Raw genomic sequence first — 20,832 nt, 5'->3', positions numbered from 1 at the left:
AGATGGACGTGGAAGCTCGGGCCATGACAGGTGAATGCCTCAGGATATCTTCGAAAACGAGTCTCTTGATGACAGTTGGTTGATTGTAAGGATCAAACAAACAACAGCGCAACTAGGAAGGTTGCTCTGTCTTCTGTGATGCTATGATGCTCGCCTAGTGTTCAGAGTCATTCCTGTGGAGCTATCGCACACTCCAATCATGCCCGTTTACTATCTCGAAGTCTACCAGCAGAGTTGTAAACTCAGCTGCAAGTATTCTCGCAGGTCGCAATTCAAGCATCATAGATGATGGTAGAATTCGATTTACCTGGATCTGTACTTGGTGAGACTCATAGACATTCTGGGAATTGGCAACAGGTTCCTTTGCGCGGATAAGCCAGGCTTGGAGCCGACCCCTCATCGAAGCTTCTTCCAGCGTCTATACAGCAAACCTGTCGTTCAGCGTGCACAAAGAACATGTTTCCATCAACACCCACAGCGACCACCATTCTCCAATAGTCCATGCCAGACCGAAAGCAAATCCCGATGCCTTGATTTTGTATCCCGGATTGACCAGGGATCCTTCCACCCACGTCGTATCATGTCGCAAGCTAACCTTCTGGCATTGGTACTTTCTCTCGGAGCTCCCCAGAGCCAGGCGATAAATTTGCCACCGAGGTATCAAGCAACGAGAGAATCATGCGCTTCGCTGGATTAGAATGAAGTCGAACCAGGATTCCGCAGTGATAGTTGACTAAAGTAAGACATCGAATGGCACAGTTTGGTGCATTTCCTTGGTTTAAGGCTGGCGCAGCCAAGGATGAGCGCCGGTGGGTTCATTCTAGAGCTGTCTATCCGGTCCTCCGCTCGTAGTGACAGCGTCGATCACTCTAGCAGCAAACCCATGTATGTGTTGTACTAAGTAGAAACAAGGTATCGTTCGCAGTGTCGGCGGGGTGTAGAACGGGCCAGAACCGAAGATGGCGTGATGCTGGAGACAAGGAAGGAAGTGGAATTCCGAACTCGTACTTCGAAACCGTGGGGTGATTACATCACTTTGTATAGTTCGGTCAATTAAGTTGAGGTTCCAAAGTGGTTTTGGATTCGTTCTTTGGAGGGAAGAAGCGGGGTCACGTGGTCCGTGTCGAAGCGCCCAGAATCATCGCGGACGAACTCGGCCGATCCGGGCCATTCTCGTTGCCTCAGGCAGCTTCTAGAGCCATCCATCACGGTTCGAGTGTTACACCACAACATGGCTCGTTGCATCATCATGAACCTCATCCATACCCCCTCCCAAGGTATAAAGAGACCCTCGAGGTCCGGTCAAGCTGGACTTCATCAACTCAGAATCAATCAAGCAATCAACAAGAACAACAACTTCTCTAAGCCTTCCAACCACAACGCACTCTTCTACTACAACTCTTTCTACTCTATCTACTACCACTATCAATCCAATCAATCCAATCACCATGTCTCTCTTCCGCAGCATCCCTTCCGCTGGTGAATTTGGCCCTCTCTTCCGTCTTCTGGACGACTATGACCTCCACCGCTCCGGCCAGAGCGCGAGCGCCAGCTCCACCACTGCCACTCGCTCCTTCGCTCCTCGCTTCGACGTCCGCGAGACCGCCGAGGGCTACCACCTGGATGGTGAGCTGCCCGGCATTGCCCAGAAGGACGTCGACATCGAGTTCTCCGACCCCCAGACCCTGGTGATCAAGGGCCGCACCGAGCGCGAGTACAGCAACTTCAACGAGAATGAGGACGCCGAGGACAAGAAGGCTGAAGCCCAGACCCAGGAGAACAAGGACAACAAGGCTGCGGGCAGCGAGGTGTCCAAGACCGGCGACAAGCAGGTCAGCAAGCACAAGAACAAGCCTCACTTCTGGGTCAGCGAGCGCTCCATCGGCGAGTTCCACCGCACCTTCAGCTTCCCCACTCGCGTCGACCAGGACAGCGTCAAGGCCAGCCTCAAGAACGGCATCCTCTCCATCTTCGTGCCCAAGGCTGCTGCTCCCACCGCCAAGAAGATCAACATCGAGTAGATGGATTGAGGTGACTGCGCCTATGGGCTTTCGACGAGACGAACAACAATTTGTGATCCGAATTCTAGCATAGCGACTGTTTTCGAGCTTTTCGACTGCTTGCTTTGTGCTTTTTCTCCTTCTTGAGCTGGATGATTGAGGGGATGCTTGAACTTTGTTGACAAATTGCGCCTTCTGTTGAGCACTGAGTGTCATTCCTTACGATAATGTTTGTTAATAGTTAATTCAATACGTTCTTCAGCATGGTCCAACTGCAAACAGTACTCTCATGTAGATTGTAGCTGGTTTCCCTTCCATCGAACCATTCACCCAGTAAGGACAGCAAGATAAAGCATTTGGCTTAAACCGAAGATTGTAAGGTATGATCCGTGGTGACAAACATGGTTAACCAGTCATGCCAATCTTGAACCATAACACTTGCGGTGGTCAAGAGATCGGTGGTTCCGCGCATCTGTCTCTTTTAAAGAATATTGTAGCTTTAGTAATGCAATATGTAAACAAATAAGGCAGAAAATCTCATCCTCTTCCTCGATGGTCTAACGGTCATGATTTCCGCTTGTCAATCCTGTAAAGGAACAAGCGCGGGAGACCTGGGTTCGACTCCCAGTCGGGGAGATATTCTTAATATCTTTTTGTTTCTAGTCACTTTTTCCACAACACTTATTGCTCTGGCTTCGATGTAGCCTTTTAAGGTTATTTGCCACTATTGCCGTCTAGGGACTGCAAGTTTATCAATGAGCCTTATTTTCCAGGGGCTTTTGCGCAGTTCGGTCATCTAATCCACTTGTTTCCTGGGTCGAGCCGATTATATATCTTTCGGTCTGGCATTCGCGAATTGAGGATCCCACTATTAGTAAATGTTGACACAGAACCTACATTTCTCTCATATATTGCTTCAGAGAAAGGACTGATACTCGTTACTGATAACTTCAATTTCGAACAAAAAAACACAAGGGCACAATGCATGGTGTCATTACTAGAGATCACGTGACTACAGAGCCGATTTCTGCCGAAACAAAGCCGCTCAATCACCGGGCAAGGCATTCTATATGTGGATTAATCCATTCGAATGGGGTATACCTCGGTGACAATCGAGTCAACACTATCAAAATAACACGAAAGTGAGTAATGCCTCCACGTGTACTCTATTGTAGTTGCGCTTGTCAAGTGACCTTTGACGGATGTGAAACAGGTGATATCATCGTTTCCTTCAGCATGCCAGTGCAATTCGGAACTCTACACACAAGTACCAACGACGGGAGTGTACGCTTCTCTCAACGAGTTGTCTCAGCTAGCGCATCTCTACTTCCGACCATCTCAGCGAGTCATTACACAATCCGGGCAATATTCATCAAGCAAGCAAATCATAGGTAGATTCTAGTCGCAGTATATGATACATCCAGACATCGAGACATGTCACCAAAACCAACCAGACCAGCGAAGTGTAGCCGGACTTGATGACCACAAGAAGTAAAGCAAAGCAAGAAGCCAAAGACCAGCAAAAAGCACAGGGAATCGAACATTATATCATCCTAACCACGCCGGAAAGCGGGACATCTTCGACACTGCGAACAAGCACAGCACGTTTAGGCGCTCAGCGTGCACTGGGAGGCAGCGCTGACCCAGCCGGTGAGACGGTTGGCGACGTCGGTGGCGTAGCAGGCGGTGCCGACGCCGACGTTCAGGTTGGCCTGGTTGGAGATGGAGCCCGAGTTGTACATGCGGGCGGCGCGGTAGAAGGCGGAGACGTCGGTCTTGCCCTGCTGGTTGATCAGGCTGGCGAGACCGTCACCGGCGGCGGTGCCGATAGCTGTGGGGACGAGTTGGGTTAGTGCTATGGGTTTCTATACTCTCGATAGGGCTGGCACTCACCTCCATCGCGGACCATCTGGAGGATCTCGTTCTTCGGGCAGGGGTTCTGGACCACGCCGTTGTCGTTGCAAGTGCCGGTGCCGTCATGGTCCTGCATGAGGCCCGGGTTGCGAACGCCATAGTTGGTGGTGTGGACGCGGACACAGCCCTTGGATTCCTGCATGATGATGGCCAGGATGAAGCGGTGGTCGAGGTGCGACTCCTTGGCGACCTGCTGGATCGACTCGTAGAGGTTCTGGGTCTCGTTGGCGGAGTTGTTGGGCACGCCGAACTGGGTGCATGACTCCATGATGATGGGCCTGTTGGCCTTCCACATGTCGTCGAAAGAGACCCTGTGGGAACGGTTAGCGAAAATGATCGACAAGCGGAGCATCGATCGGTGCGTGCACTGACCAGCTGGACAGGGCGGGCCATCCATCGGCGACGGTGCCGTCTCCGGTGTGGAAGGTGTAGACATCCTGGCCCGCTCCGCTGCCGTCGTGGTCCTTGAGCGTTGCGACAGCCAGGCCGCTGGCGCTCACGATGGCGTTGATGGAGCGCGAGGCCAAGGTGTTGGTGCGGCTGCCCATGGGGACAGCGGCGGAAAGGCCGACCACGGAGGCGGCAGCAAGGAAGAAGTTGGTTAACTGCATTTTGATAACTGGCGTGGGTAAATCGAGATATGGAGGCTAGAAAAAAAAAAGACAAGTGGATACTGCAAGGATTGGACGAGAGAGAGTGTGTATGTGTGTGTGTGGAATAAGGAATGTGACGAGACTAGTCAATAGTCTCTGAAAACGAAAAATGAAGGAATGACGATGTCGTGAACGACTAGAATCTGCAAGCTTGCTCTGCAAGTGCTGAGGATGATAAGGATGATGAGAAGGGAGCAGCATGTTGAGGGACAGCCGACGAGGTCTTTATAAGCCGGTCTTTGAGAGGGAGACTCATCTCTGCAGTTGCAGAGAAAGTCTATTCGCTGTCTAGTGTGAACAGTGGACACCAGGAAAAGGACTCGTTCCTGCGGCCCCTGTTCCTGTTGGATTGTCTGTCTGACTCGAGGGATGCACAAAACGGCTCTTCACGTTGGATTGACATCCCAATCGGAGTTGTCAACAGCCCACTAGTGGAGTTTGACCATGCTCTTGTCGGGGGATTTGAGGGAGAAATCCCCCAATCAGCAGACTTTCTTCTCCATCAGACCAGCCGCACGGATGCAACCGAAGCCGATCTGGAGTTACCATTGGTTCGTCGCGATAAAGCCGGCGTAGATCCTGGCAACCAATCAGCAGCCAGAACGGGACAATCCCGGTTAGCAGACCAAGCCATTCCAGGACTAGTGGACGGAAGTGACACCGGTTTCAGAACGGACCCATGGAACCATTTTTACCTTAGAAAACAAAGCACCAAAGTTGAAACCCCTCTTTTGCCAGGCGTTGATCTCTATACTTCCCCTCCTTTTCTTCAGGGATATCATGCTCGTGTCTGCACCTCGACCATCTCCCGGGCAAAGTTTTCCTCGAGAGGCAGACTTCAAACAATGAATTTTTCCGCAAACCACCGCCTCGTTGGGCCCATCACCGCATCGGGTTCGAGTGGGGTGGGTCGGCCACAAGGCAACATGGGGTCTGTTTCAGGTGTCTTCTCGGTGAACTTCGGGGCTCTCGGTTTCAGATTCAGCCAAATCCGGATCTGAATAAAGCCTCGACCTCCAAGTCTATTAGTCACTGACTTTCTGTTGGCCAGGGGGCGGGCGGACTTCATGGCATCTGCATTCTTCATACTCTGTCATGCATTATCTCTTTGCTGAAACCTGCCACATCCGTTTGGGTGCCTATCTTCCCCAGACCCCAGCTCCAATCAATAACCTCGGTTGGTTGGCTACGTGCCCCTGGGATTGCCCCTATTCTCCGAACCATACACTAATTTAATCTCCATAACCGATGTTTCCATGATTTCCTCCTCCTCGATAAAAGTTGGCCTTTCCGCCCCATTGTCGAGCAGGGACCGACCACTGCCTTTGCGGCCATCCAAGACCTTTGCGCCCGCCGTGCACACATCAACATCCTACCCTGCTGACGAAGCTTGCGACGATTTTTCATGTCAGCATAGCATGGCCCCCATTAGAAGCTTCCACTGTGCCATTCCTCGCACGAGCACTGCTTCCCCGTGTTGAAGGGCCGAGGGAGCGCTCGGCTTGGTATCACCATAATACGCTTACTGTCCTTCCCTCTTCGGCTATTTTGGCGCCATCTCCTGATTCAGAGACAAAAATAGAGAAAGGGGAACGGCTGCGGCCAGACTGAACGACTGGAGATTAGACAACTTCTCGACCCCTTTCAAGGTGCACGACCCAGGGATAAGCGCAACACTCTTCTATGCAGCACAGAAGAACGGTGCCCTGGCCATGCAATCCTGCTCGCTTCATGAATCTCGCCCGTCAGCAAGTAGATGAAGTGCAATCGTCTTGTGGGAGAAAACGGAAAGCGAGAATCCTGTTCCTGCAGCTCTCATCTCGTCTCGAGCATTGTCCTTCATTCGATCAGAGACCTTTGACGACGGAAATCTTCGGCCGAGCAAGCCAATTAGTGGGACCACTTCTTCAATAGTGCCATTGAGACTCACCCCTGGATGGCCCGATACATGGTGAGGATGTCTTACCAACAAGTGAGCCTTGATACTTCCTGCGATGGAGTCTGTGGACCGGCTGCGCCTCACCTGGATTCCTATCTGAGGGCCGAAACTAGAGCGTGCCATGCATACAGTCAACTGGCGATGGTACCTATATTTGGTCAAGCAGTCCTAGCTTGGAGTCGCATTTTCAAACCCATCGAGGTCGTTTCTGAGTTTAGAATATACTCCTTGATCCATCGGGCCCAGAGGACGGTCCAGGCCTGTGCAACTGAGATCAGGGATTCTTTTTTCCCATCATTTTATGCCAATTGCACCTCCTACGTTGTGCCAATTCGGCATTTTCATACTGACTGATGTTGGGTAGCTAAATCGCCCCCTGCATCTTGGGGCGGCGTTCCTTCTGACTGGCTGTGATCTTCATGGCTTCCGCTTACTTCGTCAGACGCAATGTGTTTCCTCCATCACCCGGCGGACACTGCTCGAATTGCTGGGGCCACGAAAGTCGCGCCACTAGTCCAGTGCTTGGGTCCCATATCAGCCGACCGCATTGATCGAGCAAAAAAGCATATGCCGGCTGCCCATATGTCGACAGATTGCAATACTCGCTTCTGATCGCACCCTCGAGCCTCACTGCACAAATGGCGTTTCTCTACATCCTTAGTCGAAGTTGCTTCGCACCCACGAATCACCGATGTGGCCTCCAGAGTCTCTGTCAAGCCCATATTGACGAATTTATATTAATCGCAGCTCAGATCAACAAATCCGATGTTGTCACCCATCTGTGCCGATGCTTTACCAGCGGCTGCCTTTTATGTTATGGACGACCCAAAGGGGGGCCCTGCCTGGCTTAGGTACAGCACTGGATTAGCGGTTCATCAATTTGGGATGCTGTTATTGTAGGTCCAATCATGGTAGACCCGTCAGCGGCCTCGCTACTGCCGACAGAAACGGTTTTCACATAACGGCTAACGCTGAGGTAATAAGGTGTGGTTGCATGATTTCTGTACTCACAATCTCATCCCCTTCTCACGAGCACCTATGCCCACGGTATTGAAATATGGAAGTGAGTCTCCTATGGTTATTCCGGATGACTGTTCGCGTAGGACCGCATAGTGTTGGCAGACGCATTCTCACGTGACCTATATCTGCGAACACCCGGATCAAAACATATCACATGACATACATTGAAGCTGAGCCAGAACTGATTATCACTCCGTCTCGTTCTCCTTCCTCCCATCAGAGTCTCGAATAAACATCCAGTTGGTCAAATATTCACTCCGTCGGCTCACGATTCCCCACCAACCGACGCACATACAACAAAGCATCCTCAACCCACCGAGCCCGTTCATCCCCAACCCGATCCAGCACGCCCCTGTTCCTCAGCAAAGCGCTCGACGCAGCACTGAGAGGCCATACAATAGCCAGTCCCCGCATGGCCTCACCTTCCCCCATGTTGCGACCGTCCCCAGCCGAGAGCCCCGACGACCCAACAACCGCATCCACGCTCCGGGATATATGTGCAATCATCTCTACAATAGTCTGAACAGCGGCTGCTTGGTATTCCTTCAGCATCCCAGAACGTGGACCTCGCTCTAAGACCCAACGATAGCACCTGAGCAGATTCTGGCTCAGCAGGATGCGCACCGCGAAGCAGAACGTGCGGGGGATTGCCCGCCAGCAGGACTCGTAGACGTAGATCCGGCGCGGGGCCCCGGGCCACTGCAGCATGACATGGTCGGCGGGGGTGGACGGTCTCTCGTAGAAGTGAAACGTGGGGGGCAGCTGGGCTTCCCATTCTTGCAGCTCTGCATCCGCTAGTGATAGCCTCGTGGTCATATCTTGAACGTAGTCGACATTGGAATTCGAGTGCTCGGAGCGCTGTCCCTCCTCAATCCAGCCGTCGATGTCCGCCTGCCACTGCGCGAGGCTGTACATCATGCGGAACAGCCGCGCGGCGGGCAGGCGGGAATCGACGACGCCAGTCCACAGATGCAAGGGCAGCAGGGGCCGGGATCGGTTGTTCACGCAATTCACGATCATCAGGAGATACATGAACCGCAGGAGCCGCGGCTCCACGGCCGAAGCATCCGTTGCATGCGACTCCGCCTGCTGCTGGATCATGGAGATGGCGCCGTGCTGATGCGCCTGCCACGAGCGATGATCGGTGCCGGCCGAACTGCTGCTGGGCAAGATAGTTTCGAAGAGCCCCATCAGCGACACGGACACGATCACGTCCGTGCACGGCACCCCTTTTCGCTTCTGCAGCTGCGATCGAATCAGGTTCAGCGCTTTGGAGTACTCCGTTCGTGCCAGGATCTCCAGCTGCGAGATCTGCTGCTGCTGGCGCGCGTAGTGGGCCAGCGCTAGGGCCCGGATGGCTTGCGCCGAGGACGGATTGCCTGCGGCCCGTCGGTAAAGGTTAGGCAGCATCTGGAAGAACTCAATCCAGGGGGTCGAGACCTCGGCGGTGCAGCCGAAGTCCCGGTAAAAGGCGGCTAATGCGCGGTGCTGGAGATCGTCGGGCCCGGGGCTCGGCGCTTTGAGGAGATTCGGCACCGTCACTCTCTGGCGCCACAGGGACTCGGCTCGCACCGCGGCTTTGTTGTTCTCGTTGCGGAAGTCGATGTCTAGTGGGTCGGGATAGTGGCACTGGCTGCCTTGGCGAGCACATCGTCTGCATCGGGGTTGTTCTTCGCTGCACTGTGCCCATGGTTAGATCTTTTGCTTTGTCATGGGGAAGTCGTGCCGTTTACCTTGACTTTGGATTTACGACAGCCCAGACAGCCTTTACTCCTACGGCTGCGAATAGCTTTGTCACTGATGGTCTGCATGGGGTCGGAAGTATGATGCCCGAGCCAGGAGGCAGAGTCTACAGAATGCGGAAAGTCTCTCCGAGAGACTCTCGAAACACTGCCACGTGGTGGGAAGAGGTTTCGGTTCCCGGTCTGTAGTGGGACATTATCAGTCCATGGACGATCCTGCAGGGAAATTCTGGTTTATGAAGAAGTGTATCGGAGGTTTGAGGTGCGAATTGTGGCTCACAGCCTCGTGGATAGCGCAAGGCTGTGGAGGTCTCTCAAGCTTAGATGGATAGCCCGTCGCGCCGCCTGCCGCAAACTGCCTAGTGGGTGTCAATCGTGCAGCAACGGCTGAGAGAGACGTGTCTGTGGCGAAGCTGGACGATTAACGTGGGCTGTGAAGCCAATCATGGCCGCTGAAACTGTCTATACTTGCCGCTGTTATAGAGCCATGCGTCGCCTCGCTTGCCGCAAATGACATAGCGTCAATAGAGGCTATTGTACAGGATCGTCAAGTTGGCTCGTATTCAACGCGTTGAATCTGCATCACAGTCTGTCAAACCTGCGATTATCAGTTTCTATCGAAAGGATATAAAGTCCGACTGTGCATCCGCAGGACGATGATGTCGACACCCTCGTCGTATCCAATATGCAGTCTTGACTACAGAGCTTTCGAATTGCGATCTATCCCTTGTCTTAAATCATACCTTTGATATTCACCTGACTGGTTGAAGTGACAAGATGGGCATTTTTCACCATGACAGCAGCAGTTCCAGCCATACGTGCCCAGCAGAATCGCTCTCAGAAGGTATGCGATCTATCCATCCCACTCAACACACAGAATTAACCCGAGAGTGTAGTGGCATCCCAGCCATTTCTACACGACATGTCGTTCCATACATTCATTATGATCTTATCCGGTGCCTGCACTGCGTTTACATGCCTGATGATTTTTTATTTAATGTTTCTGCACGCAACACACCTAAGCAAGCCAAAGGAGCAGCTCAAGTATGTTTCCATCCATCTCCACCTACCGCGAGAACACAGTTTGACGCATGATAGAATAATGCGAATATGCACACTGCTGCCGCTATATTCAGTCCTCTCATTCATCGCCATATGCGCTCCCGAGGCGCACGTGTACATAGATCCCTGGCTAGACTTGTTCCAAGCCGTAGCTCTCGGGATTTTCTATCTCCTGATGCTTGAGCTTCTTGCCCCCTCCTCCTCCCGGAAAGACATGTTCTTCGCGCCTCTGGCAATTGCACCCAGCGGAACCGAGTCTCCCGCAGAGAGTCCGGGCTGGTACCGAGTAATCGCTACTCTCTACAGTTCAAGTCCGACTGTGCTGACGTGTCTAGAAAACATGGATTGCCATCTTCCAATACCCAGCCGTGGCTCTACTGGCTTCTATCGTGACCGACATCACCCAGGCAGCAGGCGTCTACTGTCTTGAGAGCAACAAGCCATACTTTGCGCATCTCTGGGTATGTTAACCCTTCTGGTAGTGAGCATCAATCTAACCCAAGCCAGCTCACAATCATCATCAACCTCTCGCTGGTCTCAGCCGTGATCTCCGTCCTCAAGTTCTACAAAAGCTTCAAGATTCACCTGAAAGACCACCAGCCTCTCGCCAAGCTTCTTGCATTCAAGCTGATCGTCGGCTTGTCGTTTCTCGAAAAGGTACGGCTTACAGTTTCCTGAACCACGATGACGATAAGACTTACCTGCATAGATTATCTTCTTCGCCCTCGGAACCACAGATACACTGAAGACCAACGCACAACTCACCTACGCGGACGTGAAAATCGGCATTCCAACCATGGTGGTCTGTATCCAGATGGTCCCATTCGCGCTGTTCTTCCACTATGCATACTCCATCCGGCCATACGTGATCAGAAAGACGTTGCCCACTGTCCAGCCCAGCCTGAACCCGGCTTATGCGGCGGTAACGGAGCTCCGGTACCAGGGCGGCCCCTTGGGTGTGCGGGCATGGCTGGGGTTGCTCGATCCCAGGGAGATTTTGAGTGCTGTTCGCTTCGCGGCTACTTTGCTCATGTCTGGAAGAGAGTTGGAGGGAGGCGCTGAGATGGATAAGCTGGGGTCAAGGTGATTGTCGATGCGATGCGGCTTGGTGGTTCGAGTGGCCGGGTGTCGTCGTTTTCGGTGTCTAGTTGGTATGTTATTGCTTTGATTTGTTCAGTCCTGGTCAGCGAGAGGATTACATATAGGGACTTAGCTTCGTGTATCATCTATCCTCAGTCAAGAAAGGTGCACTATAGGCCATATCGCATAGTCCCGTGACATCCTCGCCCGTCATTGTGATTGCCGGGTGTCAGATTCCTGCCTTAGGCTGCAAGGTCTCACTTCCGTCCGGACCCGAGGCCTTTCGTGGTCTCCGATTGGTAGTGATATTGTATGGGAGCAACAGCCCTGATGAGAGTATAAAGCGAGGATATGGTGTACACAACATGAAGGTCATCGCGCTGTACATGGGTTTTTTCTTCGGGACGACGTATCTGCTCGTCGCCCCTTTCCCGACGGTTTGAGGGGAGGTGTATGGAGAGACGCAGGGGATCGGCCGGCTGAACTACATCTCGATTGCGGTGGGCTCTTTCATCTGTATCGCGATCTGGGCTATGGGCTATGCCTGGGTAACGAGAGTGCTTGCTTTTATGAGTCTGGGCATGGAGTTGCCGGCGCCGCTGCTTCTCTAGAAGTATGGGCATAGGCTGCGTGTGGATTCATGATATGCGTAGGGGTGAGGAGTACTGATGGTCTGGTGGGCTTGCGAACGGATGGAGTAAGTAATATATATGATAGAAGATACCCTATTGAGACCAGTAAAACTGATAGCTCACAGGCCTCTGATCAGTAGTCAAATTGCACGGCTGTATGGCAGATATGCAGATGCTAGTGAGCTGCTTTCTGTCACTTGGATAACACCATCCCGTAGTACTGTACCTTCTGCATGGAATCTCTCATCACATCAGTGGAGTATTCTCAATATATTCACTCGATCCACTAATTCAGTGTTACTTTTTTCTGCAATTCCTCTCAACAGCCACTTTTCTTCGACACGTCAGTTGGATACAGCCATCAGTGAGTCGAAACAGAGGGGCTGTTCAAGATAACACAAATAACAAGCAATATCGACCTATACTCATCACCTCTTTGAAGAAGCTGATACGTGTTACCTACAGCTGAATCACACCAAACCGATCACTGACTCGAACATCCACTGCCTATCTCCCAACCTCATCTCTTCAACAAGCGTGGCTTCTCGAGATTAAATCTCTCTGGTCAAACACACTGACCTGACAGTGTCAGTTGAATACCACCTCATCTCCCACTTCAACCTTGCCATCTTCGCAACATAACACGCACAAATCAACCATCATGGCCTCCGATCCGGCCACAACCACGATCCTCTTCGTCCCCGGAGCATGGCACAATCCCCACTGCTACGACAAGGTGATCGAAAACCTCAAGGAAACAGGCTACACCACAGAACTAGTACACCTCCCCTCCGTGGGCGCCACCGTGCCCGTCCCCGATACCTCCGCCGACATATCCCAAATCCGCAATCAAATCGATCGCCTCGCCGCCACTGGGCAGAAGATCATCGTAGTCGCGCACTCCTACGGCGGCCTCGTAGCCAGCGAAGCAATCCAGCACCTGGACCAGGCCAGCCGCCAAGCCCAGTCCCTCACCGGCGGCGTCACGCACCTCTTCCTGTGCTGCGCCTTCATCGTTCCCGAGGGCAGATCGCTGCTCGCCGCGCTGGGCGGCACCGAGCCCTCGTGGTTCAACGTCTCGCCTGACCGCATGACCGTCACGCCGATCGACCCCGTCAACGTGTTCTACAATGATCTGCCAGAGGATGAGGCCCGGGCGGCGGTGGCGATGCTGAGGCCGCATAGTTATCGTACGTTGCACAGCCCTTGTCGGTTTGCAGCGTGGAGGGTGGTGCCGACGACGTATCTTTATTGTGAGAAAGATCGCGCGATTCCGCTGTCTGTGCAGAGGAGAATGGTCGAGGAAACGGCGCGGGGCTGTGCGATTCGCACGGAGACGCTGGATGCGGCGCATAGTCCGTTTCTCTCGGTGCCTGGGGAGGTCGCGGATGCCATTCGGCGGGCTGCTGGGATGTCGGTATAAGTATTCATTGGGGCTGGGATGTGGAAAGGGTGGGATAGGTAGCGTTGATGAGGGAAGCGTGCTATTCGGGATTCTGGGAGGGATGTCTGAGGCGATAAGAATATGGATTGAGATGCTGCTGATGTATTGCGGATGCTAGTACGAATGGAAGACATCAGGATGCTGAGAGCGAGTGTCCGTAGCCAGACTCAAATCGGGACTCAAAACTGCGAATAAGATTTGGAGTGGTGTGCTTCAAATAGTAGCCTGTTCAATCCTGTCAACACAGTAATTTGGCAACGGATGCATATTGCCATATTGATTGATCTGTTGATTTGTCTCTGGACTGTTCTCCACTTTCCCTATCTAAATGAACTTGTTAGTGCCTCTCTATCTGTAGTATAATTATATTATCCGATAAACTATTGTTCTCTGACATAGTGCTGTGTAACTGTGCAGTGCGCTGCACTGCCAATTCCATCGCTACCGGTGATATAGACCTTAAATCTGTGCGACAGTCCCAAGCCCAGCTGCAGTGTGACCAATTGGAAAATAAGATATTCCTACAGGCTATCGTGTGACAGTGTAACTCGGGGTGGAGTCTCTCAACATCAAATGGTCTGAGTTCACATATCTGCCCTGAGCAGCACGGAGGACTGGATGAATTGCTCTTCAATCAATGATCTGCATGTCTTAGTATCTACTAGTATAATGCACAGGAGGTAATGCTCACCAGTGACGGTCAGAAGACTCATAGTCTCGCCTCCCAGAGCCAGGCCATTGAATCGATGTCGACATGTGAAGAGAGGATTACAATCAAGATCGGGAGAACGAATAGAGATGCACACTCCTAATGTCTCGCTCAATGTCTGGGATCCAAGAATGTATAAAACTGAGCTGATATGTCGCTTCGCAATGCATTGCAACAGCTGAGGACGCGAGGAGCAGCCAGCAGGGGCCGATGATTAGCCCAGACAAGTCATCGAAGCCCAACCAACCGCTGCGAGGCCGAGCTCGTATATCCAAACGTCATGTCTCACGACGAGCACAATTCGCCGATGATGACACACGACCGGAGAAGCAGACAGAGTGAAGGGGGAGGTCAAGTCCGGTTCCAGCCATCAGCGGCGTTCAGCCCTTCCCAAGCCGGATCTTCCCCGCAGCGTCAACCGCCGATGGGATGAACTTCCTCGATGAACACTGTTCTTCATTCACCACCACCCCGTCTGAATCACCCTCTTGTCCGCGATATGGAGACATCCTCCCACTCGTCCGACATCTCCCTCCCCGCCCGATGCGCAGACGACGATCTCGAAGCGTCCGATGCCTTCGAAGTGCGCTGGGCCGAGGATGACGACGGCGAGAATCCGCATCGCCTGTCACCACAGCGCAAGTGGGTGATCGAGCTTCTGATCTGCTCGACGACGCTATGTATCACCGTCACCAGCTCGCTGTACGTCAGCACCTTTCGCCAGATCATGGCCGAATTCCACTGCTCGCGCACCGTCGCCACCCTCGGCCTCAGCCTCTTCATCGGCGGCCTGGGCTGGGGCCCGCTGCTGCTCTCCCCGCTGTCCGAGTTCTACGGACGACGTCCGATCTTCCGCATCTCGCTGCCGCTTTTCGTCATCTTCCTGGTCCCCTGCGCCGTCGCCCACAATGTCGGGACCATGCTCGTCGCACGCCTGCTGACCGGGCTGGCCGGCGCGGCGTTCACCTCCGTCGCCGGCGCAACGGTCGGCGATATGTATACCAAGGACCGGCTGCATTTCCCGATGCTCGTCTACACGGCGTCGCCTTTGTTCGTGCTGACTTATCGCCTCCTTCTCTGTGTGTGCTGTGGCTGTGACGTGTGCTGACGCGGTACCTTAGCACCGGATCGAGCTTCGGACCCATGCTTGGAGGGCTGATCAACTCGTTCGCGTCATGGTAAGCAAGAAGATACCGCAGCTGAGACAGAGCTGACGACCCGCAGGCGCTGGTCCTTCTACTGCCTCCTCATCTGGTCCTCCGTGCAATGTCTCCTTGTGCTCTGCTTCGTCCCGGAGACGTACCACCCGGTGCTGCTCCGGCGCAAGGCTCGTCGCCTGCGCAAGGAAACGGGGGATGAGCGATGGAAGGTGCCGATTGAGCGGTTAGACCGGTCGATTCTCATGGCACGTCTTTTCCTCCCCCTTTTTATTTGTGATGCATGTGCTCGCTCAGCTAAACCATCTAGACCGTGCTCCGCTCGCTGTACCGGCCCTTCATGCTCCTCGTCCTCGAACCGATGTGCCTGAACCTCTGCCTCCTATCCGCCATAGTCCTGGGCATCCAGTACCTCTTCTTCGGCTCGTTCAAGATCATCTTCGGGACCGTGTACGATTGGGGCCTGTGGCAGTCCGGGCTGGCGTTCGCAGGCATCACGGCGGGGATGATCGCCGCCGTGGTCGCCGATCCGTGGTAAGTCCCAATCCCAAACACCTTGATTGCTGCTGATTGCAGGACCAAGGTGTCGCAGACTATACGTCCGAATGATCCCGTCGAGCATCGACGCCACGGACCCCGAGCGCCGCTTGCCTCCGGCCGTGATCGGGGCGCCGCTTCTCACGGTCGGACTATTCTGGTTCGCATGGACGGCGTGAGTAGTGCCTTTTACAATGCGAGAGAGAGAGAAAGGATATACGGCAGAGAGCTGACGGCGGCCAGTATCCCCTCGGTGCATTGGTCGGTGCCGATTATCGGCAGCGCGCTTTTCGGGACGGGGTGCGTATTCTCGTTTTGTGTCTCCAGATCGGTCTGCAGAGGTGAAAGATCCCCGGCTGACGTGACAGAATGATCCTGGTCTATGCTGGTGTCTTCACCTTCCTGGTCGACGCGTATCCCGTGTATGCGGCCAGTGCGCTGGGCGCCAACAGCTTCACGCGCAGTACCTTCGCCGCGGCGTTCCCATTGTTCGGGTTTCCGAGTAAGCCTGCGGAAGATGAGGGCTGTATGGGTGGTTGCAAAGGCTGATGGCGAGGTAGTGTATCAAGCCCTTGGCAATCAGTGGGCTACGTCGTTGCTGGCGTTTCTCAGTCTGATTATGGCGCCGTTTCCGTGAGTGCTGTGCTGGTGTGGTGTGGAGAGTCACTGACAGGCTGTAGGTATATCTTCTTCAAGTACGGGAAGAGAATCAGGCGCAAGAGCCGGTTTGCGACGCGGAAGTGATCGGAGAAAGTTGAGCAGCGACCTTGAATGGCCGAGGAGCGTATAGATGATAGACAATTTGATCGGATCTTTGATTTGCATAAAATGATACATACACTGTCTGTACATTCAAGTCGGTTCATGTCTCATGACGGTCTACGGCTCCTCAATTCATCATTCTACTATATACATTGGTGAAGCTACGCCTTGATTAGCGTAGCAGTCGCGTTGGCGTGGAAGTCCCGGCTACTGAACCCGGCCTTGAAGGTGAACCGACCGGCGGGGATGCGCCAATCCTGCGCCACGACATCCCAGTAGCTGACATCGCGCCGCGCGAGGTCGAACTTGACTGTCTTGGTCTGACCGGCCGGCACCCAGATCTTGTCGAACCCACGCAGCTGACTCGGGGGCGTCCCCGCGGGCGCCGAGTCGGGGAAACCCACGTACAGCTGGGGGATGGCATAGCCGTCTACGCCGCCGGTGTTGCTCACCTTAGCCGTCAGGGTATACACCGTCTCCCAGAGCGCAGGGTTACCACCGGGCTGGACGGGCTGCGGATTGGGCAAGGCCGTCAGATTGCCGGCGGCCGGGGAGGCGGCGTGCAGCGCGCTCAGGTCGAAGGTGGTGTAGCTGAGGCCGAATCCGAACTCGTAGCGCACGGGGATGTTGTGCGCGTCGAAGTAGCGATATCCAACCTCCAGCTCCTCGTCGAACCAGCTCTGCCAGTCGTAGGTGCCGTTCGTCTGCACGGCGGAGGTGACGGGCCCGTTGTAGTCCGAGGCATTGTAAGCGATCACGTACGGCAGCTTGGCCGACGGGTTGACATCGCCGTACAGCAGGTCCACTAGCGAGTTGCCCGACTCTTCGCCGGGGTAGTGCGCGGCCAAGATGGCGGTCACGTTGGGGTGGTCGGCGAATGGCAACACGTTGATGCCCGCCGAGTGTGTCACCACCACCGTGTTGTTGCAGTCCTTGGCCACGGCCTCCACCACTGCGTTGCTGTCCCAGTCCAGCTCCAGCGAGGTGCGGTCCTCGTTCTCTTCCGCCCAGCTCTTCAGAAAAACGAGACACACATCCGGCTGCTGTGGGTTCCACAGCGATGCGAGGCCCGAGCTCGCGATGAGCGTGTTGTTCAGCCACGTCTGCACGAGCGCGCCGTCCTGGCGGGCCCGCGCGGTGATGGCGTCTAGTGGGGTCGACAGAAAGCTGAACCGGCAGGTGCCTGACCCTCCCGCATTGGCCAGCGTTCCGTACTCGTAGTTCTTCTGGTTGGAGGCACCCTGGGTGACAGGGCCGGCGTCGTTGCCGACAATGACGATGTTGCGCGGCTTACGCAGCGGCAAGGCATTGCGCTCATTCTTCAGCAGCACTGTCGACGCCGCTCCGTGCGCACGAATCAGCTGGCTGTGGTTACCACGCACGTCCCGGTTGCTCTCGCCTGTGAACTGCCAGTCGTACAGCCAGGTGTCCGGGGGCGAATCGACGTTGAGGGAACCGACCGAGGCGTCGACGCTTGGGTACGCCTGGTCCTGGCCCAGCCAGAAGTAGGGCGTCATGATGCGCACGATCATGTCATCCAAGCGAGTCGTCGCGACGGAGCCGTTGCGCACTGCATCGGTGAGGTTCTGGCCGAAGTACGAGCCCTCGGTCCACAGCTCGCCGTAGACGGTGAAGCCACCGGGCATGGTCATGTCCATGCCGCTCTCAATGGAGGCGACGCCACTGTGGGTGGCGCCCCAGTCGGACATGACGTAGCCCTGGAAGCCCAGCTCGGTTTTGAGCAGATGGTTCAGCGCGTACGAATTCTGGCAGGCGTGCGACCCGTTGATGCGGTTGTAGGAGCACATGACGCTGGCGACTCGGGCGCGCAGTGCGTTGGCGAACGGCCACATATAAATCTCGTGCATAGTGCGGTCGTCCAAGTTGGACGAGACCGAGTCCTGGATGTAGGTGGTGGCGTTGGCGTCCGGCGCGTACGTGGGGTTCCGCTGAGTCTCCTGCTCGTACGCGATCCAGTGCTTGGCGTTCGCCTGCACCCCAGCGTCTTGAATGCCCAAAATTGTCTCCTCCATACACACTCCGGTCAGGTACGGGTCGGCGGCGAAGCCTTCCCAGGTGCGGCCGTTGTAGGCGCTGCGGCCAAGCGGCCCGCCGATCGGGCCCAGTACCACGTGAGTGCCCTTGGCTTTGTGCTCCTGTGCGATCGCGTAGCCCCGTGTGTAGAGCAGCTCCCGGTCCCAGCTGGCCGCTGCGGAGACGCCGCTGACGAAGACACTGGAGTAGTCGCCTTGTTGTAGGCACTGCGGGCCGTTCTGGAGGCAGAGGCCGGTGAAGTTGAGACGTGGGATCGGCAGCACGTTGCCAACGCAGGGGCCTGGTTGGCCGGTGGCCATCCAAGTCTTTTCTTCCAGAGTGAGTTGGGAGACCCAGCTCTTAGCCTTGGCTAGAGCCTTGTCCCAGCCGCCGATACCGGTGATATTGGCTGAATGTGGAGAGAAGTTCAGTCAACGCTGACGTGGAAATTCATGGGGCTGGGGAGCACTTACGCGAAGGGTATACCGCGGGCGACGAGCCATAGGGGGTCAGGATGGTGGTGTTGAGGGGTTGTACGTAGCTGAAGGGCTTGCCAGGATGATCGATGGGGGGAACCTCGCAAGTGCTGGCATCCACCGCCGGAATCAGCAGTGCTCCCGACAGGAGTAAGGCGTAGACGGTAGGGACCTTCATCGCGGGGAACGGGGGATATGGCCCTTGAATCCAGATCAGGCGTTATTGTTGAGGTTTGGAGTGGGATGGATCGAATTGCAATGGGTTGAGGGGGACTTTGGCCCATCTTATATACCTCTTCTACAACCGTTGCACGAGACTAGGCGATGACCCGAGATTGAGAGTGCGGAGAAAAACTGTGGAGGTCGAACTTGTCCAACCTGCATCATCTGTCAGTCGCCAGGGTTGTACAGTGCTGTCTGCACAGTCTGCACAGTCCGCACGGACTGTCTATGGTCTGTGTTGTGCCTCAAAGCCGGGGATGGACCTCGTGCCGAGTCGTTGACTCCAATGCGCTCCACACTCCACACTCCACATTTCACATTGTCTGTCACGACCCGGCCTCGTTTCCAATCCCTCTCCAAGTTCGGGCCGCAGCTTAACTTTTTGCCGAAGATCTACCGAGACGGGAGAAGATTAAATGACGTAGCATTGGAGGTATTGGAGTGGTCCACCTTGTAGGATGATGATCGGTCAGGCCATGTCTGGAGAGGTGGGGTGTAGGGCAGATGCGGGGGAAGAGAGACTGACTGCAAGCATTGTCATTGTCACTGTTATTGTCATCAACATAGCTGTTGTTGTTGATGACGCTGTTGTCATTGTTATGGCCGTGATGGTGGTGGTGGTAGTAGTAGTGGTGGTAGTGGTTGTTGTTGTTGTTGTTGTCGAAAGAAGACGATGGAACTTAAAATGCCTCAGGTATCCACTTCTCCCCGCTTCGTGGAATTGCCGCTTTCCAGCAAAGTGCCGCAAAACTCGCAACTTGCAAGTCCGGCCCGATCATATTGAAGAATATCAAGGCTTACAATACCCTCACTAGTACAAATTTGCTTTAGCTCCCTTGTTTCAAGGCTTTTTCTTTATCCATCTGCCTTCGGGAAGTTCTCCGACCGGACGGAAAACCTGATCCCAGATATCCAGGCACCCAGGCATCAAGGCAATAAGACATCCAGAAATCCAGGCATTCAGGCACTACTGGGGAAGGTTTATCGAAAGGTCTTGTTATCTGGCCCTATTAGACCATCATGCAAAGGTATCAATTAGACGAGGGAGGGGTTCATCCGTCCATCCTCCCTGAATCCCACTGAAATCAGTTCAATATCTCAGCAATATTGGGTAATCTGGTTGATTTATCCCGGAGCTTGAGTGTTCAATCAGATCAGAAGAAAGGGCGCTGGAATAGAAGGACAGACCTCTCCACATGCAGGTTTTTGCTATACTACGGTCTGGAACAAGATACGATGGCTTGAGAAGAGACTGGACTGGAGGTGCTTGGAAGGGTACCGCAAGAATAACTTTCATTTAAAGAGGTAATGACCTTGAAGAATACTTAATGGAGTACTACTAGTTAGTTATAAGAATATCCTTTGTATGCCTATCTCCTTTCGCATTTAGTCTGATATAGTGAATCGAAGGCTATAGATGTAGTAATATTGGCAACCAAACTACCCTAG

General features: G+C 54.1%; 7 protein-coding genes and 1 non-coding gene across 8 annotated transcripts; 5 read left to right on the top strand and 3 right to left on the bottom strand.

Annotated features, from left to right (window-relative positions):
- Nucleotides 1-1,336: 1,336 nt before the first annotated feature.
- Nucleotides 1,337-2,266, top strand: BO97DRAFT_404999 (Hsp20/alpha crystallin family protein). The gene has a single exon (XM_025695082.1). It carries the CDS (start codon nt 1,449-1,451, stop codon nt 2,019-2,021), a length of 573 nt encoding a protein of 190 aa, XP_025552238.1. The 5' UTR covers nt 1,337-1,448; the 3' UTR covers nt 2,022-2,266.
- A 280-nt stretch (nt 2,267-2,546) lies between these two features.
- On the top strand, nt 2,547-2,636 carry BO97DRAFT_t124. Its single transcript has one exon. It is a non-coding gene; the product is annotated as a tRNA-Asp (tRNA).
- A 971-nt stretch (nt 2,637-3,607) lies between these two features.
- On the bottom strand, nt 3,608-4,462 carry BO97DRAFT_343170 (uncharacterized protein; the record flags this gene model as incomplete). Its single annotated transcript, XM_025691698.1, has 3 exons — nt 3,608-3,831; nt 3,894-4,225; nt 4,287-4,462. 3 exons carry the CDS (start codon nt 4,460-4,462, stop codon nt 3,608-3,610), a joined length of 732 nt encoding a protein of 243 aa, XP_025552237.1.
- Nucleotides 4,463-7,740: 3,278 nt separating this feature from the next.
- On the bottom strand, nt 7,741-9,337 carry BO97DRAFT_477366 (Zn(II)2Cys6 transcription factor; the record flags this gene model as incomplete). The annotated part of the gene is made up of 2 exons (XM_025700543.1): nt 7,741-9,206; nt 9,260-9,337. The coding sequence occupies 2 exons, from the start codon at nt 9,335-9,337 to the stop codon at nt 7,779-7,781; spliced, it is 1,506 nt and encodes a 501-aa protein (XP_025552236.1). The 3' UTR covers nt 7,741-7,778.
- Nucleotides 9,338-10,045: 708 nt separating this feature from the next.
- On the top strand, nt 10,046-11,345 carry BO97DRAFT_367236 (OSTA/TMEM184 family protein; the record flags this gene model as incomplete). The annotated part of the gene is made up of 6 exons (XM_025692645.1): nt 10,046-10,112; nt 10,165-10,312; nt 10,367-10,616; nt 10,666-10,791; nt 10,838-10,987; nt 11,040-11,345. Coding segments are annotated over 6 exons (1,047 nt in total), but the record flags the coding sequence as incomplete, so codon positions are not given.
- Nucleotides 11,346-12,659: 1,314 nt separating this feature from the next.
- On the top strand, nt 12,660-13,465 carry BO97DRAFT_450456 (alpha/beta hydrolase; the record flags this gene model as incomplete). The annotated part of the gene is made up of 1 exon (XM_025698923.1): nt 12,660-13,465. The coding sequence occupies exon 1, from the start codon at nt 12,704-12,706 to the stop codon at nt 13,463-13,465; it is 762 nt and encodes a 253-aa protein (XP_025552234.1). The 5' UTR covers nt 12,660-12,703.
- A 1,010-nt stretch (nt 13,466-14,475) lies between these two features.
- On the top strand, nt 14,476-16,633 carry BO97DRAFT_433819 (MFS transporter; the record flags this gene model as incomplete). The annotated part of the gene is made up of 10 exons (XM_025697631.1): nt 14,476-14,545; nt 14,780-15,245; nt 15,317-15,373; nt 15,420-15,564; nt 15,663-15,886; nt 15,936-16,064; nt 16,133-16,189; nt 16,258-16,391; nt 16,450-16,522; nt 16,570-16,633. 10 exons carry the CDS (start codon nt 14,476-14,478, stop codon nt 16,631-16,633), a joined length of 1,419 nt encoding a protein of 472 aa, XP_025552233.1.
- Nucleotides 16,634-16,723: 90 nt separating this feature from the next.
- BO97DRAFT_367232 (beta-glucosidase) lies at nt 16,724-19,833 on the bottom strand. The gene is made up of 2 exons (XM_025692644.1): nt 19,159-19,833; nt 16,724-19,094 (listed from the first exon to the last, which is right to left on the bottom strand). Exons 1-2 carry the CDS (start codon nt 19,337-19,339, stop codon nt 16,813-16,815), a joined length of 2,463 nt encoding a protein of 820 aa, XP_025552232.1. The 5' UTR covers nt 19,340-19,833; the 3' UTR covers nt 16,724-16,812.
- Between the last annotated feature and the right edge of the window lie 999 nt (nt 19,834-20,832).

Source organism: Aspergillus homomorphus (assembly GCF_003184865.1).
Source record: "Aspergillus homomorphus CBS 101889 unplaced genomic scaffold BO97scaffold_14, whole genome shotgun sequence".
NCBI classification, from domain to species: Eukaryota; Fungi; Ascomycota; class Eurotiomycetes; order Eurotiales; family Aspergillaceae; genus Aspergillus; species Aspergillus homomorphus.
The sequence above is the reverse complement of the archived record's forward strand: the minus strand, read 5'-3'. Positions and strand labels throughout refer to the sequence as shown.

Coding starts and splice junctions, on each gene's coding strand:
- BO97DRAFT_404999 (XM_025695082.1), top strand. CDS start 1,449: ATGTCTCTCTTCCGCAGCATCCCTTCCGCTGGTGAATTTGGCCCTCTC.
- BO97DRAFT_367232 (XM_025692644.1), bottom strand. CDS start 19,339: ATGAAGGTCCCTACCGTCTACGCCTTACTCCTGTCGGGAGCACTGCTG. Junction 19,095..19,158: donor GCCCGCGGTATACCCTTCGC/GTAAGTGCTCCC, acceptor CTCCACATTCAG/CCAATATCACCGGTATCGGC.